The sequence below is a fragment of the Brassica napus genome, chromosome C9, assembly GCF_020379485.1.
Source record: "Brassica napus cultivar Da-Ae chromosome C9, Da-Ae, whole genome shotgun sequence".
NCBI classification, from domain to species: Eukaryota; Viridiplantae; Streptophyta; class Magnoliopsida; order Brassicales; family Brassicaceae; genus Brassica; species Brassica napus.
This window is the reverse complement of record NC_063452.1, coordinates 42,081,732-42,101,025: the sequence shown is the minus strand read 5'-3', so window position 1 is coordinate 42,101,025 and position 19,294 is coordinate 42,081,732. Positions and strand designations below refer to the sequence as shown.

The 19,294-nt window shown below is 33.4% G+C and overlaps 1 protein-coding gene across 1 annotated transcript; it reads right to left on the bottom strand.

The window, feature by feature from the left end:
- Positions 1-8,863: 8,863 nt before the first annotated feature.
- LOC111209500 (protein FAR1-RELATED SEQUENCE 7-like) lies at positions 8,864-10,819 on the bottom strand. The gene is made up of 3 exons (XM_048768009.1): positions 10,151-10,819; positions 9,368-9,961; positions 8,864-8,956 (listed from the first exon to the last, which is right to left on the bottom strand). Exons 1-3 carry the CDS (start codon positions 10,817-10,819, stop codon positions 8,864-8,866), a joined length of 1,356 nt encoding a protein of 451 aa, XP_048623966.1.
- Between the last annotated feature and the right edge of the window lie 8,475 nt (positions 10,820-19,294).

Sequence of the window (19,294 nt, the reverse complement as noted above, 5' to 3'; positions counted from 1 at the left end):
GGAAGAGGTGAAGCTACAGTGGTAGATGGAGGAAGAAGAACGAGGAAGAAGAGAAGCTATGGTAGTAGATCGAGGAAGAAGAGAAAGCTCCGGTGGTGCTCTCTACGAAAAGAAGTACGGTTGTAGACCAAAGATGAAGAGAAGGTACCGATGAAGAAGATAAGGCCCGGTGGTGACCTTAGTCAATGGGTGGAAGAGAAGGTCCAGAATTTCCTCCACAATCGCCATTTCTCACCTTTTTCCTCGGTGAGCAGAACGCCAAACGTCTCTGGTGAAGAAGACACGCGGGTCTCGAATGCCCCACAAACCCGCGTCGACCCGCCCCGCATTGGCCCATACCCGAAATTGACCAACCCGCAAGACCCGCAATATCTCGGGCCTAAGATATGTAAGCCCAAGCCCGCCCCGCAGTGGGACTTTACTTGTTAGGCCCGCTGGCTAACGTACCAATTGCCATCCCTATATACAATAAAAACTCTATAAAATAATACTCTATAGATTAATAAAACACTATAAATTAATAAATTTTTCATGTTCCGAGTTGGGCTGGTTCAAAATATAACACAAATTGATAAAAGAATAAAATAATAATAATTTAAAAATCCTATGTAAATATATAGTCTCGTTGAAATCAAAAATTAATATTTTTTCTATATATATACATTTTATATAAGTACAAATAAACAATTGTATTATTTGTTTTATTTTACAATATTATTATCTCTATATTTTTTTAACAGTTCAATATATTTTGCTTATGTTATAATAAAATTATATCTAAACCACATTTAATTGGTCTATATACAATAAAATAAATTATTTTGTTTATTTTATAAAAATATATTTTAGAATAAAAAAAATCCAGAAAGTAAACTTTTTATAAATTAATAATTCTATAAATTAATAAAATATCATGGTTCTAATATTATTAATTAAAAGAGTTTTTACTGTATAAGTGTTCTAACCTCATTTCATATTCTACTCTAAAATTGAATGGAAATGAATATAAAGTAATGTTTTTATTTTTTGTACGTTATTCTATTTTCATTTTTTTTTTGAATAAAATATAAAATGAGGTTGGAGATGCTTTAATCCAAAATTGTACTGCAGTATTAAATAACTTGTGCACGGTTAAAGAGAAGTTACAAATTAATGACTCGTCGTCTAAAATGTCGGCTGCATTAACTTCCCTACTTGGTTTCTCCTTTCCTAAAACTAGCAAGCAGTAATTAATTTATTACTTGATCATATCGTATAAAAGTAATGACCAATAATTTATTTTGACTATCTATAACATACTCTATATACGATCAGATTGGAATCAGTTTCTTTCGGATCTGAGTCGGTTTCAATCTATAATTAAAATACATATAAAATACATGTAACTTTTGTGTCCATATTAGATCTGGTTCAGGTTCAAATATTTGAAACTGGAAAAAAATACAAAGTATTCAAAATTCATCAAAATCCATCATATTTATTTAAAATTTTGTAAAATAATCAAAATAAATTACTGATAATTAAAATTTAACATTTTAAAATCTAAATTTGACATTTAAAATTTTATATTATTTGGAAATTTTATTAAAAAATAATAAACATTGCAAACAAAAAATTATTACAATTAAATCATAATTTTTTTAAAAAAAATTATACAGCACACAAAATCATAGTCTTAAATATTCATATTTTCGGTATAAATTGGTTCTAGTCTTAGACTCAAAACAAGATCGATGTTTTGGAAGACCCTCAAAAACAAATTGAGCCCTTACATAACAAAATGCACGTAAATTAGGTTCCTAGTTAACAAGTTTTACAATGGATTTGTACAAGACAAAAAAAAAATAGACGAGCAATATGCAAATGCATTCTCAGCATATGTACAAGACAGTCTTTTTGTAACACGTTCAAACATTTGATAAACTCTGTATTTACAATCGGAAAGGAAATTCAATTTTTTGATAGTCCAACCCCATACTTAATATAGAAATCTTTGAATAGTAGACCAAAAATAATATTTAAGAATATATGTTTATAATGCTCTACTATCACTATCACCAGTAAGCGTTACAAATAAAAACAATCTCGTTTAGAAAAAACAAGCTTTTTGCACAAGATTTATGTAAGCTTTATAATTTAATCTATTCAATTAAAACAGAAATATGATCTTATATCTATAAGTGTGATCCAATTATTTTAATATAACTATTAAAATCTCTTATTAATCATTTAATAGAAATATTATACAAAGAAAAATATAAATATAACTAAAAATACAATTATAAAAATACAAATTTTTAAAAAATATAAAGCAAAAAATATATCCGTCCTTTTAAGAACGGATCAGAATCTAGTTTTTTTTTTTGATAATCCAGGTAACTCAGACACTCCGGAGGGAACCCGACTAGCGCCTAAGTACACCTCCGCAGAAGGTATCTTGAAAAAGCGCATTTTTCACCCCATTTTAATCGACGGTGGCCAGCGGAATTCGAACCCAGATCCATATTGGAGCCAAAACTCCCTCAAAACCACTGGCCGTCCTCCCGGATCAGAATCTAGTTGCTTGTTAAAACTAAAACTTTTACTTTTGTTTCTTCGTTACATCAGTAAGATCACATATACTATATTGATTTGGGCTTACCGAGGCTTCGTCGACGTCTATTCCGAATGGTTTTATTGTTCCACTACTCGGGCACTATCTAAAAACATAAACATTTAAAAAAGATTGTTGAAACTACTTGTAATTTCTTAAAACTGAATTTTTATTTTCTTGCATCTATAATTGACGTATGATGGACCACTAGTCACATGGAAATAGCAGAGCAGCATAGAAGGTCTTTCTTTCCCTTGGGGTTTCATTAGAGTTTTCATTGAATAACTTTGTCTTACATTAGATTACCTTTGTGTTACAAGTAGTTTCAACAATCTTATTGAAATTCAGTTTGAATAACACAAAGTTATTCATTAAATAACTTTGTAATACAAAAAAAAAACTTTGTCTTACATGGATTACCAAAAAAAGACACTTTGTCTTACATAGGTGAAAAAAAACTGTCTTACATAATAATTTTTTTTTTTTTTTGCTGTCTTACATAATAAATTGCAATACTTAAGTTCCGTCTTTTGAAGTTCGCGCGCAATGTAATTACACAAAAGAGGACATCTTGTTAATATCATCTTGTATGGTTCTTATTAAAAAGAAAAACTATACTATTATATCCCTATAGTGAATAACTTTATACGGAATGACGGATTTTATATTAATTTTCAACCCACACCGTATACATTTTCTTTCGTGCAGCAAAATATGGAAAATAAAAAAATGTTAAAGTTAACCAACAGAAAATCAGCTTTAAAGAGAAAGGCACAAATGAAAAAAAAATTTGATTCTCTTTATTTTTTGTCATAGAAAAAAAATTGAGTCTCTTACACGACCACTTTGTAGATGAACCGCTTTAAATATAACTACGTTGTCTAAAGAATATAACCTTAGTTTATCACTTTAACACTTTTCTATATGACAATCGAATTTTGTTTTAATTATTAATTATTAAATTGTTCCGAACATGCAAAACTTTTTATTTGAAAGTTGAAAATCATATATAATAAATAAAAATTCCACTACACGTGTCACTGATTGGGCTAATGATAAATCTATGTCCAGTCTCCATAACTTGATGATAAACTATTTTCTTATGTTAAGAGAGAGAGGTCATGCCCAGAAGAGCATGGTCCTGAAAACCAGGTTTATTAAAATAACTATGTTGAACTAATGTATAATTAAGTCTGAAAGAAAGAACATACAGCCTGAGATTTAGACAGTCTTCTAACACTAATCTCCCTTTTGTTTCTAGTGGAAACACAGAATCATAAGCTTGGTGGCCTCCACTAATTAATGTCATTAATGACGGTTAACTAAGTTAATTATTGCTATGAGTTAATTAATGTCGAAATATAAAACTGTAGCTTGTTTATATTGTCTGATTGTTTGAGATTTGAAGGCTTTCAATGTTAATTTTAATTTTTTTGTTAAAACTTTTGTAGTTATATGATAGATATGGTTATAGAAATAATAAAAACTAGGTACTAATCCACGCCGTACGTGGAGTAAAATAATTGATTAGAATATTTTTTTTACTTTGTAATAAAAGATTTGCCTTATAGATTTTCAAAGGATAGATATTTAGATATCTGTTCGGATTCAGTTGATCTATTCGGATTTCGAATTTTTAAAGTTAAAAATTTAAATATGATTCATTGCAGGTTCGGATTCGAGTTCGGGTATCCATTTTAATTATATAATAATATTTTTTAACAAAAATCTAAATATATTTGATCTTCAAAATCTGAAAATAAAAATAATATAAAACAAAAAATTTTAAATAATGAAAAAAATGAATAATGTAAGACTAAATACTTAAATTTACATAAAAATAGTTCAGTTTAAATATTTAGATGGAGAAAAAAATATATTTTTAGTTTTTTGAACATGTTTTGTTATTTTAGATATTTTCATATTATTTAATATCTAATAGATGTAAAGTTTAAAATAATTAATATTTTTAAGTATATACTTGTATTTTAAATATTTTTGATACCCAAAATATTTCAGTTTGGTTCGGATTCGGGTCTGGTTATCCAGATATTAAACTTTTATATCCATTTGAGTACTTAACCAGTTTTAGTTTGTGTTTAGCATTAATTTCAAATCAAATTCCATTCGGTTTTCCAGATCCAAATATTTTACCTAGACTTTTTTTCTTCTACCAATATAAAGAAAAATAAATAAATGTAAAACAAATAGGCTGAGTTTATTTTACATACATAATTATTGGACCATATTTTAAGAATACCAATAAAAATGGTTGGGCGTCGTGCCAATATTGTTGGGCACGTTCCAAAATTGACGTAGTCTATAACTAATAACATGTACTTTCGTATAAAAAAATTCTTTGTAAATATAATAAAAACATGATACAATCGAGTGAAATAGGATAGAGTTGCGTCGAAAATAATGTGATCTCTTCACACGGTACATGAATTCTGTTTTTCAATCGATTTCGTGAATTTTTTTTCTTTTAAGGTTTTCTGATTTCTGATTTTTTTCTAACAATATGATTATGTTTATAATTCTTGGTTTGAAATGAAAACTCTGTAAAAAAAAAACAATACTTGGCTAAACTAAAGATCTAACTATGTGTGTGGCGTTTTTCACCACAGTTTCCGTAATTCATAACCAATCATCATTATTTGTTGCCTTCGTATGCATAAATCTCAACCATGGTCAAGTTCGGCAAGATACCAAATTTTTAATTTCTAAAAACATTTTCATTCCGGCATTTTAGTTGATGTGAATCTTAATGATTTTGTAATTTATTTCTTTCAACAATGATATTATTCAGTAATTTCCCGGAGATAATTTCAATTCGCTAATACAAAGGTTAAAATACAAAAACTAAAAATGAGCTGATTAAAAAAATTAGTGTGTGAACACATTAAATTATCTGCAATAGAGTTAAAAAATTAGTGTGTGAACACATTAATTGCTAAATGACTGTGATGATGATACGTAAGCATTCTAAAGTTGAAATGATTATGCGACTGACACATGTTAATGTGTGTCTGAACATTTTCATTACAAATGCTTTTCTTTTAATATATAGGGGATTATATAATAGAGATTTTAAGAAAACCTTAATAAAATATTAAACTATGATTAATATTTTATTTGGCTATAGGATTTTTGTGGACCAAATAATGATAAAAATTAAACTTTGATTAATAGTTTAATACTTTGTATCTTGTGAAGTCACATATATAAATTCCATATATTTGATTTTCTGATGATAATTGCATCAACACAATATTATAGCATGGGCTTCTCTAACTACGGTTTTCATTTTCTAAAGAATAAATAAATTTTTTTGGTGTAATAAAGAATATCAAATTAGTATTTTCCATTATGTAGTTTAATGTATAAAGCGTGAAAAAGACAAAACTTTTAAAGCTTAATTTCGCGTTAAAGTCCGGAAGAAATTAGTCTTATTTAGCTTAGTCTATTGTGTTGGCATGCATGTTTAAAGGCAAACAAAAGAAGATGGTTTGACAATAATGCATCCATTATTAGGGTTTTTTCTTTGAGAAAAAAATACATTATTAGGGTTTTCATATCAGAGAATTTATAAAAAAAAATATATTAGATAATAAAAATCAATAAACTGATTTACCAAATTCCGTAATGATCTACCAATTTCTCACAAAAATGAGAATCAAAATGTCCATAAAGAGAATGCCAGCTTCTATTTTTTGGGGATTTTTTTTGTACTTAAAACCGTGATAGTAAAAAATGATTAAAACTTGAATAGAGTAAAAATAAACACACACAGAAACTTACGTTTCTTACAAGTATCGTGTTTGAAAAAGGTTATTGGTTATTTAATATATTTTGTAACTTTCAGAATCAAAATGTTACTAGTTTGTGGATTTTATAATTTTAAACTTGTATGTGCTACCGAGTATATGATTTTTAATTTCGTTCAGTTTCTTTTGTTATACAAAATAAATTAGTCAGTGCTCACCTTTTTCTTTTACGGGAAGTTATTCAATCACATGTAATGTCTTAGTGAGTTACTAAAGATTTGAATGATTTATACAGTATATGCTTTTTTATTCATACAAAAACAAATTATGCAGAGTAATTAAATAACCAAAAGATAAGAAAATAATTATTTTGAAATAGAAATAGCAAATTATTTTTTTTTTTGAACACCAAATGTTTATATTAAAATTAAAGGTTCAATGTGCTAAGTCGATTACAACCGGAGAGATCTTCGACGGTAAGCTGATAAACAAAAATAACTAAAACATGACGAATGATAGATGTGGATAAAGAGAGAAGAAACCCGTAAAAAAGTTTGTTTGTAGTCCTAAAGACCGCGTTCGAAGAAACACAAAAAAGTCAAAATAGACATTGAAAAACCCAATTATGGGTTTTGAAGGCAAAAAGTCCGGAAACCTCCGTAAAAAGTAGCAGCTCCGGTGAAAGGGTCGCAGAGTCCACTATGCGAAGAACGGTCGGTGATGATTGAGACGGCGTGGAGACGCAGCGGATATGTAAAATTATTATTTATGCATGTATTTATGAGGGACTAAACTACACTATCTTCTCTAGATTCGACTCCTGGTATGAGTGAAAGACCAATGTTTATGATCACACGGCTCTGCTATGTGAGATGATCACACGGGAAAGAATCGAAACCGTTAGTGGAGAGAGTTTTGAAGATGTCGCGCGTGTGACTATTATGGAGTATGGAGGACTGAGTGTGTCACGTCAACAAAGAGTATATAATAATTATAATATTAAATATTTCTGCCCAGTTCCCTTTTTGAGTTTCCAAGTACTATTTTCGATATTTTTTTGTTGAAAATATGATTAAGATAACAGACATCTAAATAAATTATATTTAGTTTCCACTCAAGCTGATATTTATTGTTTCGATCTGAATTCACATGGTTTAATCAAATATATAGTTTTCACCCAAGATGGTTATCGTTTCGATCTGAATAGTGAATACGCATGGTTTAATCAAATATTTCTGTCAAATTGTTAGATCACTTGAGATTTTATAAAGAATAAAGAGAAATTCTTAGGTTCACCCCCTTAGTGAACCTATAGGTTCACCTACCCAATAATATCTTGCCAACTCATATTTAGTTTTTAGAAAACAAAAAGTTAAAAAATTAGAAATATATTTATCTACAGAAAAAAAGGAAAAAGATAAACGTTAAAAGTTAATAACGCCGTCGGAATCAATCCGCCTTCTTCTTCATCGGTACATAAAAGAAATACTTTCAAGTCTCAAATTCTTTGCTTTCTAATTCACCTTGGACCATCCAACAAAAACAAAAAATTTGACAGCCACAAGACAATCCTCTTCCTCGGGAGAAGATGAGTACACTGCTACGTTGGTGACCGTCTGAGTTTGGCAGTGAGGAAGAGCCACAAGAGGAGGCAGAAATATACGTTTGACAGAGATATACGTCTTGGATCAACTTTATCTTCCTTCTCTTGTGCCTCACGAAATCAAGAAGTGGAGGTAAAACTATGCTGTCTAACAAAAATAAGGCTTAACAGTTTAAACACTTGCAACTGCTAAACTAGATTCTTGCCCTTGAGAACTTATTTGTCTGTATTTAATCTGCTAACAGTGTTCCAAAAGAAGTTACGAGATCTTCCAGGGAGCTTGGTGTCTCAACAAGCAGTATGCCTCCATGTCTGTGTGTAAACCTCTTATATTTGCATTATATTCATTATTCTTTCAGGTCTTGACTTCTCGTTTGCTGGCTTCCAAAAAACTCTAGAGTTCATTGCCACCATGGTTTATACCTTATGTCTTAATGCTGCTCCGTAGTGATTGATCATAAATCTGGAACAAAAAATGTGAGTGCAAGTGGCTCACTGTTTCTCCATCTCAGACGCAGGATTCAGTTTAGACTGTCATGTTTCTTCATCTGAAGGTCTAAACAAACGGTGTGCCATAAACTGAAGACTAAAAATATGTTGCATCGATCATTGGGGTAAACAATCTTCATTAAAAAAAAGAAAAATATAAATACTCTAAACATGGTTGTCCAAAACACCATATGCGAAAATACAAAAAAAAAATCAATAAAAAACAGGCAACTCTATGAGTCATTGCTACAATTCTTGTCGATGTCCTTCGATGAACCATCACCATAATTCTTGTCGATGTCCTTCGATGAACCATCGCCATAACTCTTGTCAAAGTCCTACAAAATAAAACAATTTTTTTTTTTAAATGACATATAAAAGTAATTATTAATAACAGATACAATAAAAGATCTACCTCGAGTAATTGCGAGAAAAATGACCCGCTATGTAATGTCGAATTTGTGGCGCAACAGATAATTGGGTACTAGGAGTGAGAATTGGTTCCTAAATGATTTATCAAATTTTAAAATATTAACATATAACTAAATTATAAATATTTTACATAATAATTTTTTTACCTGGGATACTTGAGAGAAAAATGACTCATTATATAAAAAAGGACCGGTGGTAGCAAAAGATGGCTGGGTATCAGGAGTACAAGTTGATTCCTGGAGCATTTATAAATTTATTATACATATAATTATTAGTCACATTTCGATGTCAAATTGACATAGACCAAAAACGAATAATATATATCAATACCTGAAATGATAACTTTTTCTTTGCTCTAGCCTTACTTGATGATTTTGATGTACCACAATTTTTCTTTTCAAGAACACCTTTAAACCGACCATGGGATCCGACTTTTTGGTTCTTCGGTCGCCCACATGGATTTTTCCTTTTTATTCCACATACATTCAGAATGTCCTCATCTCCTTCTTCTTCTTCTTCTTCCACAAGTTTATCTTCTGAACTATGGAGGATCCATTTATTAGCTCTCACAAGTTCCTTTTTTTTTTCCTCCAGTTTTTTAAGCAACTCAACCGCATCTTCATCAGCACACAATGTCAGTTCTATATGTTCAGCGGCAACAGATGCAATCTCACGGAAAGTACGACAAATATGACTATATCGCTTTCCAATTGATTGCTTCACTGCTTCATTGGGTATCTCTGAATGGTAATGAGATAGGGTCCGTGCTTTTGCCTCTTTGCTCCATCGATTCAGAATGTAAGTAGGTGGAATTCTTCTAACATTCTTTTTGTCCAACACTTTCAATGCATGACGGCATAAGATCCCAGCAAATGAAAACTTCATACAACTACAATGTACTGTTTGGTTTGCAGCATCATACTTAACCAAATGCTCTCGTGCAGCACCACGATAAGATACATTGTATTCATACACCATCTCAGACTTACAGGTCTTTTTTGCAACATAATCACCGATGACTGTGTATTCCTTTTGGAACAAGGTAAACACTTCTGGTGTATACACTTCTTCTGCATGCTACAACATTTCTACACAAGCAACTAATACCGGCGAAGTATGCATCATACCGAAGTCAGCAACTAATTCTTTGTATCGCCTATCATCCAACACTCTCTCATAGTGTTTAAAGAAGGTCAACAAGTTAAAACTGCACTTCAAGTATCTTTTCAAAATACTGTTCATACTTTCGCTACGCTGTGTACTCACCATATCGCCTGTAAAAGTATGTCGGCCATATACCATTGCCCATTTTTCTTTCACCTCAAACAAATTCTTCAACCATTTATTCTCTGTCAATTTGTGCTTATTGAGCATATCAGTCCACGCCAATAACCAGTCTTCTTCTTCCTCATGGTCATATACACACTTTCCAAAATCCATGGCAAACTGGCCTGGTCCGTGAAATACACGGCTCAAATTCTTTGCAGCATTTAGGTAAATATGCCAGATACATAACCTATGTTTTGTTTCTGGAAACACCTTCACTATTGCATTCGCCATTGCTGCACACTGGTCTGTAAGAATTGTTTTTGGTTGTCTTCCAGACATTGCTCCAAGAAAAGTCTCAAAAAGCCACTTAAAAGACTCAGTGGTTTCATCATATAAGAGAGCAGCTCCGAACACAACAGTTTGCTTATGATGATTCACCCCGACAAATGGAGCAAACGGTCTATCATAATCATTATTTTTATAAGTTGTGTCAAAGCAAACAACATCACCAAAGAGATTGTAATCGCTAATAGACCGATCATCCGCCCAGAAGATATTAGTGATCATATCGTCCTTATCAAGTTGGATTGAATAAAAAAATGATGAATTATCTTCTTTCTTTTTCTGAAAGTACTCCAAAACTGCTCCAGCATCTCCTTTTACCATTTCTGCCATACGCTTACGGTATATGTAATTGCGATAGTCTTTCTCCAAAAAACCCAGATTTTCTCTCCCCCCCAACTTCCAAGCTCATCATTTCAACGGTTGATTTTGCTGAAATTCCTGACAACTCGGCATCATCAGCATGCTGTTTTTGAGAGACAGTGACTGCTCGATTTCCCTTCAGCAAATGCTTCATAGGTGTCCTCACTAAATCATGGTTATGATTCGGCTCGAAAGACACAATCTTATATCTTCCACTAGTCTGAAGGTAGCAATCCATATGAGCTTTACAACCACACCTTGTGATTGGTCGGGTGTAAGATCTCTTGACCTTAGGTTCCTTCCTAACCCCCTCTTTTGAGCATACATAAAGAAACCTTGCCACCTTTCCATCTTCTTTTCTTTTTTCGCCGTCCTTTGTTTCCTTACATTGAAACCATGATTGCTTGCATACTTACTATAAGCTATATAGGCAGTCTCATCTGAACTAAACTCCATTTCAATACAAAGTTCATCTTTCTTTTCATTCTCATTGTTTTCTTCTAAAGCATCAGCATCTTCTGTTTCAAGCTGAATCTCTTTAGTGGCTATTTCGTATTCTTCCTCAAATTCACTTAGTGAAACATCACTTTCACCGAGTGATACGTCGTCTTCTTCTTCGCTTCTAAATGCCTGTTTTAGTTTAAAAAAAAAGTCAGACTCTCAATAATAACAAATTATTCCTTTGCATGCCAACGAAGCTAAACTAAAAAACAATTAGTATTATGTCCTCAACTCCTCATCTTGTTGAAGTCACGTATATAATTATATTATGTGTTCATATAAACAACATGACAAAAGAAAGAAGTTAATTCATCATAGCTGTCATTGTCCAGCATCCTAACATCGCATGTTCACAGCATAATCTTTGCTTTGACCTAATTCATCATAGCAGTCAACGTTACAAAATAAATTTGACTATATCCCATCTTGTTGAATTCACTAGAGCCTTTCTCTAAAGTAGTGGCTCTCTAGTGTAGATAACAATTTTTCCTTAAATAAAAGAGAAGCGAAAACAAAAACAAAAACTCTTAAAATAGATGAATTTGGAGAAACACAAAACTTAGCATGAGCAACGAGGGAGGAAACAAGCCAGAACATCAAACCGAAATCTCACCTTTTCCTCGTCTTTCTTCTTCTCAAGGTTAGACATGTCGTGCTTAAGAAATCCTAAAAGCTAAAACTCAATTTTTCTCGTATCTTTTCTGTAGTCGATGAAGAAAAAGTCGACGGCGTTAAGTTTATCTTTTTCCTTTTTATTCTGTAGATAAATATATTTCTAATTTTTTAACTTTTTGTTTTCTAAAAACTGAATATGAGTTGGCAAGATATTATTGGGTAGGTGAACCTATAGGTTCACTAAGGGGGTGAACCTAAGAATTTCTCAAGAATAAATGTGCTCTATTTATTGTGTGTAATTGCTATTTTTGTTTTTAGTTTATCCATATTGTCTTTTAATAAAAAATAAACTTTAGCCACAATTAATACAAACTAAAATATTTAATAGTAAATGATATTTCAATACCTGAATACTCAAAACATATAATTTTTTTGAAATAGAAGTATAAATCATAACAGAAATACTAATTGGTAATATTATAATATTTCAATACCTGAATACTCAAAACATATATATTATTATCTTCTTTTTCTATACCATATAACATCTATTTCGTTTATCACAACTTTTATCCAATAGTAGTTTTATATCATATTTTTCATAAAGTCATATGAAAAGAAAAATGAATTATTGTATATCCATTAAGATAAATTAAGGTAATCAAATTATTTATGTAGCTCATTTACAGAAAAAATTTTATTTATGTAGCTTGTATATACACTACAAGAAAACAGCGGTATTCTGACGGACATTCCGACGGAAAATGAAATCCTCAGAATTTCCCGAGGATATTCCGAGGAAACCCAAAATTTGGTTTCCTCGAAATTTTCTCGAAATATACCGACGGAATTCCGAGGAAATATCAATCCGTCGGAATATTCTTATGAAATACCGAGGAAAAATGTATTCTTCGGAAAAAAACCGATGAATTCCGAGGATATATTATAGCCGTTGGAGAGCCGTTGGGGGATTTTAAAAATTCCGAGGAAATTCTGACGAACTAGCCGTTGGCGTCGGAATTCCGTCGGAATTTTCTCGGTCTGTCGGCAGGATTTCAACTATAAATACAAGCACCCCTCTTCCTCTTCATTCACTCCATATCTTCATCCTCCCTCTTACTCTCTTTACACACGAATTTGATTCATAAAAAACATGTCTTCTTCAAATTATTTTCGTTCTTGGATCGATCGACCTCATTTGGATCCGAACACGAGATTGCTTACGGAAGAATACCAACGAGGTATAACCAAATTCATGGGGTTAGTTCACCGACAACCGGAAGGAAAAACATGTATGTTAAGATGTCATTGCTCTAATTGTAAAAATAGAAAGGTTATTAAAGAGTGGGATGTTTGGACTCATCTATATTTGAGTGGGTTTACACGAAGTTACAAAATTTGGTATCATCATGGGGAAACTGATTATGAACATGGTAGTACTAGCGAACCTCAGCCAGCAGTTAGATTAGAAGAACCAATTAGAACGGATGTAGATTATGGTGTAGGTACTGAGGAGATGGTAAATGATCATTTTAGAGGGGAAGATTTACCCAATGCACAAGCTAGGAGATTTTATGATATGTTGGATGCTGGAAAGCAACCATTGTACGAAGGTTGCAGAGATGGTCATTCAGCTTTATCATCTGCTACAAGATTGATGGGCATTAAAACAGATTATAATTTGGCTGAAGACTGTATGGATGTGATTGCTGATTTTGTAAAAGGTATTCTACCCGAGGATAATGTAGCTCCTGGTTCATACTACGAGGTTCAGAAACTCGTAGCTGGTCTTGGTTTATCGTATCAGGTAATAGATGTATGCAGCGACAATTGCATGATTTATTGGAGGGCGGATGAACAGCGGGTTACATGCAAATTTTGTGGAAAGCCTCATTATAAAGATACGAGTGGAAGAGTTCCAGTGCCATATAAAAGGATGTGGTATTTGCCTTTGACGGAAAGGTTGCAGAGGTTGTATCTGTCTGAACGCACAACGCAACCAATGAGATGGCATGCGGAGCACTCAACAGATGGTGAGATCAAACATCCTTCAGATGCAAAAGCGTGGAAGCATTTCCAATCAAAGTATCCCGAGTTTGCGTATGAGAGAAGAAATGTCTACCTTGGATTATGTACTGATGGTTTCAGCCCGTTTGGCAAGAGTGGAAGACAGTATTCTCTATGGCCAGTCATTCTTACACCATACAACCTAGCCCCAAACTTGTGCTTGCGACGAGAGTTTTTGTTTCTCTCGATTCTCGTTCCCGGACCAGAGCATCCTAAGATATCACTTGATGTGTTTCTTCAGCCACTAATATATGAGTTGCAACAACTATGGGCTCAAGGTGCTGAAACATACGATGTTTCGTGTAAAGAAAACTTTCAAATGCGGGCAGTACTAATGTGGACAATAAGTGATTTTCCAGCATATGGTATGATATCTGGATGGACAACGCATGGAAGGCTATCATGTCCATATTGTCAAGATAACACTGATGCTTTCCAACTAAAACACGGAAGGAAAACGTGTTGGTTTGACTGTCACAGGAGATTCCTACCACCTGATCATCCATATCGTAGGACTAGGAATTTGTTTACGAAGAACAAGAGGGTGTTTGACAGTCCACCTCCGGAAATTTGTGGGAAAGATTTGAAGATACAACTAAGAGATTTTGGTGTAGAAAGGACGCCAGACGTCGGTGGACATGAGCGTTTTCTGGTAGATGCTGTTGGAGACCTATATAACTGGCACAAAAAAAGTATTTTCTGGGATCTGCCATACTGGGAGGATCATCTGCTAAGGCATAATTTAGATGTCATGCATATTGAGAAGAACTTTTTTGACAATCTCATGAACACGATCCTTAATGTTCAAGGTAAAACAAAGGATAATTTGAAGTCAAGACTGGATTTAGTCGATATATGTGCTCGTTCAGAACTTCATGTTGATGAGAATGGTAGGGCTCCTTTTCCCATATACCGACTTGATGCAGAGGGAAACGATGCATTCTTTGATTGGATTTCAAACGATGTGGAATTTCCAGACGGTTACGCATCTAATTTGCGTAACTGTATCGACAGAAAGGAAGGAAAGTTTACTGGCTTGAAAAGCAACGATTGCCATGTAATGATGCAGCGCCTCCTTCCGTTTGCCTTCAAGGACCTATTACCACGAAATGTTCATGAAGCAATTGCATGGATAAGTGGTTTCTTCCGTGATTTATGCACGAGATCAGTGACTCTTGAAGGTATTGAAAATTTGAAGACTAACATAGCCGTGATTCAGTGCAACCTTGAGAATATATTTCCTCCCTCATTTTTTGATGTTATGGAGCGTCTTGTTATTCACCTGGCAAGAGAATTGGAACTTGGTGGTCCTGTGCAGTATAGATGGATGTATCTGTATGAGCGGTATATGTTCCATTTGACGAAGATGGTGAAAAATTTAAGTAGGGTGGAAGGTTCTATAGTCGCACAGATGATCAATGAAGAAACTTCAAACTTTGCCGAGTACTACTTTCCAGTAGAAGTTCAGACCAAAAACAGAAGACCTGCTCGGCATGATGATAGAGGCGAACGGGCAACATATCATGTTACGGTTCCAGACATTTTCACAGACGTTGGACGACTTAGCGGAAAACCAAAGGACCGTCGACTTACTGAGCAGGAGCACATTAATTTGCAAACATATTTGCTCACCAACTGCGAAGATGTTCTTCAATATGAGAGGTAAATAAATAAGCTTACAAATTTTTATTTTAACAAGTTGAAATTTAAATCTTAATTAATTACATTATTGTCATCATATGTACAGGATTTTCATGGCAGAAAAGAGGTTCGAATATAGATACGCCACAGAGGACGAACTAGAAGAAATGAAGCAGAGAGAATTTTCTGGATGGATGTTTACTTATGTGAGTACTTTAAACAAATTAAAATATCATTTATCACATATTTATACTAATTCACATTTATTGATATAACATATATATGTGCTATTAATATAGGTGTCTGCTGGTTTGGCCAGAGGTGAAACATTTGACGATTGGATACGCGAGATGGTCATTGGACCAAAATTTGTTGTGAAGTCATATCCGAGATTTTGTACTCGAGGATATGCATTCACAACTCAGAAGAGGAGACCTTTGAGTACGACTTATGATGCTGGCGTTTGTTCTGCATCAGGAGATGATGTATACTACGGACACATACATGAGATTTTGGAAATCAAGTATTTGAGCATGGTTGGATTGCGCTGTACTGTTTTCTATTGTGATTGGCACGACAACACTCTAGATCGAGGTGTGAGAACAGATGCATTTGGTGTTATATCAGTAAATTCGAGGCGAAAGCTGCAATATTATGATCATTTCATTCTTGCTTCTCAAGCCGATCAGGTAATTAAATGTTAATTATTTAGAATGATTCATCATCATGTGAATTAATTTATAATTTTACTAATAATTTTTTAAATGTTACAGGTTTGTTATATCAAGTACCCCCGGGTAAGGAAAAGAGATGATCCATGGGTTACTGTTACAAGACTCAACCCGAGAGGCCGAGTTCAGGGAAGTTCTGAGCTGGAAGACCCACTACAACTAAGCACATCCGGCAACTTAAGTGCAGCAGAAGATTTAGCTGGAGTTGGCCTTGTAGTCGATTTAACCGACTTCGGAGAGGAAGCCGTCGTTCACGTAGAGGATGAACTAGTGATTGGAGAGTTTCACCAAGATCCAGATTCAGATTCATCTGGTGATGATGACTCGGAAACAGACTAGCATCAACTTTTTTTTTTTTTTTTGGAATATTCCGACGGAATTCCGAGGAAGATAAGGGTTTCCTCGGAATTTCTTCGCAATATTCCGAGGAAATTCCGAGGAAATAGGGTTTTTAAACCGAAAACAACGTTTTGCGGTTTGAATAACACTTATTTAACCCTTATTAAGTGTCTTAGACTGATTATGAAGTCAAACATTTGTTCCTTACCCTATAATAAACACTTTTCCGATTGTATGAACGAAATCCCCACAACGTAAGAGAAACACTTATACACTTTAATGAACGGTAAAGGGAATACTTTCAATTCATTTTGAAATTTGTTATTTCATGGTTTATGATCATCTATACAAAGAATCATCAATGATATGCATTACAATTGTATAAGAAATGAAATACGGCAAAAAAAATTGATGTTTTGAAACCCTAAACACTAGTTCCTCGGAATTCCCTCGGAATATTCAGACGGAATTCCGAGGAAGATAAGGGTTTCCTCGGAATATTCCGAGGATATTCCGAGGAAATAGGGTTTTTAAACCGAAAACAACGTTTTGCGGTTTGAATAACACTTATTTAACCCTTATTAAGTGTCTTAGACTAATTATGAAGTCAAACATTTGTTCCTTACCCTATAATAAACACTTTTCCGATTGTATGAACGAAATCCTCACAAAGTAAGAGAAACACTTATACACTTTAATGAACGGTAAAGGGAATACTTTCAATTCGTTTTAAAATTTGTTATTTCATGGTTTATGATCATCTATACAAAGAATCCTCAATGGTATGCATTACAATTGTATAAGAAATGAAATACGGCAAAAAAATTGATGTTTTGAAACCCCAAACTCTAGTTCCTCGGAATTCCCTCGGAATATTCCGACGGAATTCCGAGGAAGATAAGGGTTTCCTCGGAATTTCCTCGGAATATTCCAACGAAATTCCGAGGAAATAGGGTTTTTAAACCGAAAAAAACGTTTTACGGTTTGAATAACACTTATTTAACCCTTATTAAGTGTCTTAGACTGATTATGTAGTCAAACATTTGTTCCTTGCCCTATAATAAACACTTTTCCGATTGTATGAACGAAATCCCCAAAACGTAAGAGAAACACTTATACACTTTAATGAACGGTAAAGGGAATACTTTCAATTCGTTTTGAAATTTGTTATTTCATGGTTTATGATCATCTATACAAAGAATCCTCAATGGTATGCATTACAATTCTATAAGAAATCAAATACGGCAAAAAAAATTGATGTTTTGAAACCCCAAACACTAGTTCCTCGGAATTCACTCGGAATATTCCGACGGAATTCCGAGGAAGATAAGGGTTTCCTCGGAATTTCTTCGGAATATTCCGAGGAAATTCCGAGGAAATAGGGTTTTTAAACCGAAAACAACGTTTTGTGGTTTGAATAACAATTATATAACCCTTATTAAGTGTCTTAGACTGATTATGAAGTCAAACATTTGTTCCTTACCCTATAATAAACACTTTTCCGATTGTATGAACGAAATCCCCACAACGTACGAGAAACACTTATACACTTTAATGAACGGTAAAGGGAATACTTTCAATTCGTTTTGAAATTTGTTATTTCATGGTTTATGATCATCTATACAAAGAATCCTCAATGGTATGCTTTACAATTGTATAAAAAATGAAATACGGCTAAAAAAATTGATGTTTTGAAACCCCAAACACTAGTTCCTCGGAATTCCCTCGGAATATTCCGACGGAATTCCGAGGAAGATAAGGGTTTCCTCGGAATTTCTTCGGAATATTCCAAGGAAATTCCGAGGAAATAGGGTTTTTAAACCAAAAACAACGTTTTGTGGTTTGAATAACACTTATATAACCCTTATTAAGTGTCTTAGACTGATTATGAAGTCAAACATTTGTTCCTTACCCTATAATAAACACTTTTCCGATTGTATGAACGAAATCCCCACAACGTACGAGAAACACTTATACACTTTAATGAACGGTAAAGGGAATACTTTCAATTCGTTTTGAAATTTGTTATTTCATGGTTTATGATCATCTATACAAAGAATCCTCAATGGTATGCATTACAATTGTATAAGAAATAAATACGGCAAAAAAAATTGATGTTTTGAAACCCCAAACACTAGTTCCTCGGAATTCCCTCGGAATATTCCGACGGAATTCCGAGGGATATTTAAGTATCCGTCGGAATTTCCTCGGAATATTTTCATTTAACCGGGCAAATATTTCGCGAAAATTGAGATTGGAATTCCGACGGAATTCCGACGGATACTATCCGTCGGACCCTAGGTTTTATAACCACGAGCCGCTTCTTCTTCCCCATTTCTCTCTTCTTCCTCTGCACCTCCTCTCCCTCCTCTCCGGCGAATTACCCCTTCTCTCCGACGATATCTCCCCTTTCTCTTACACAAATCATGTAAGGACCCTCTCCCACTCTCTTAGGTTCTATTTGTTAGGTTTTTGTGTAGATTTGATAGATTTTTGTTAGGGTGATTGGTTAGGATTGTGATTTGGTTGTATAATAGGTTTA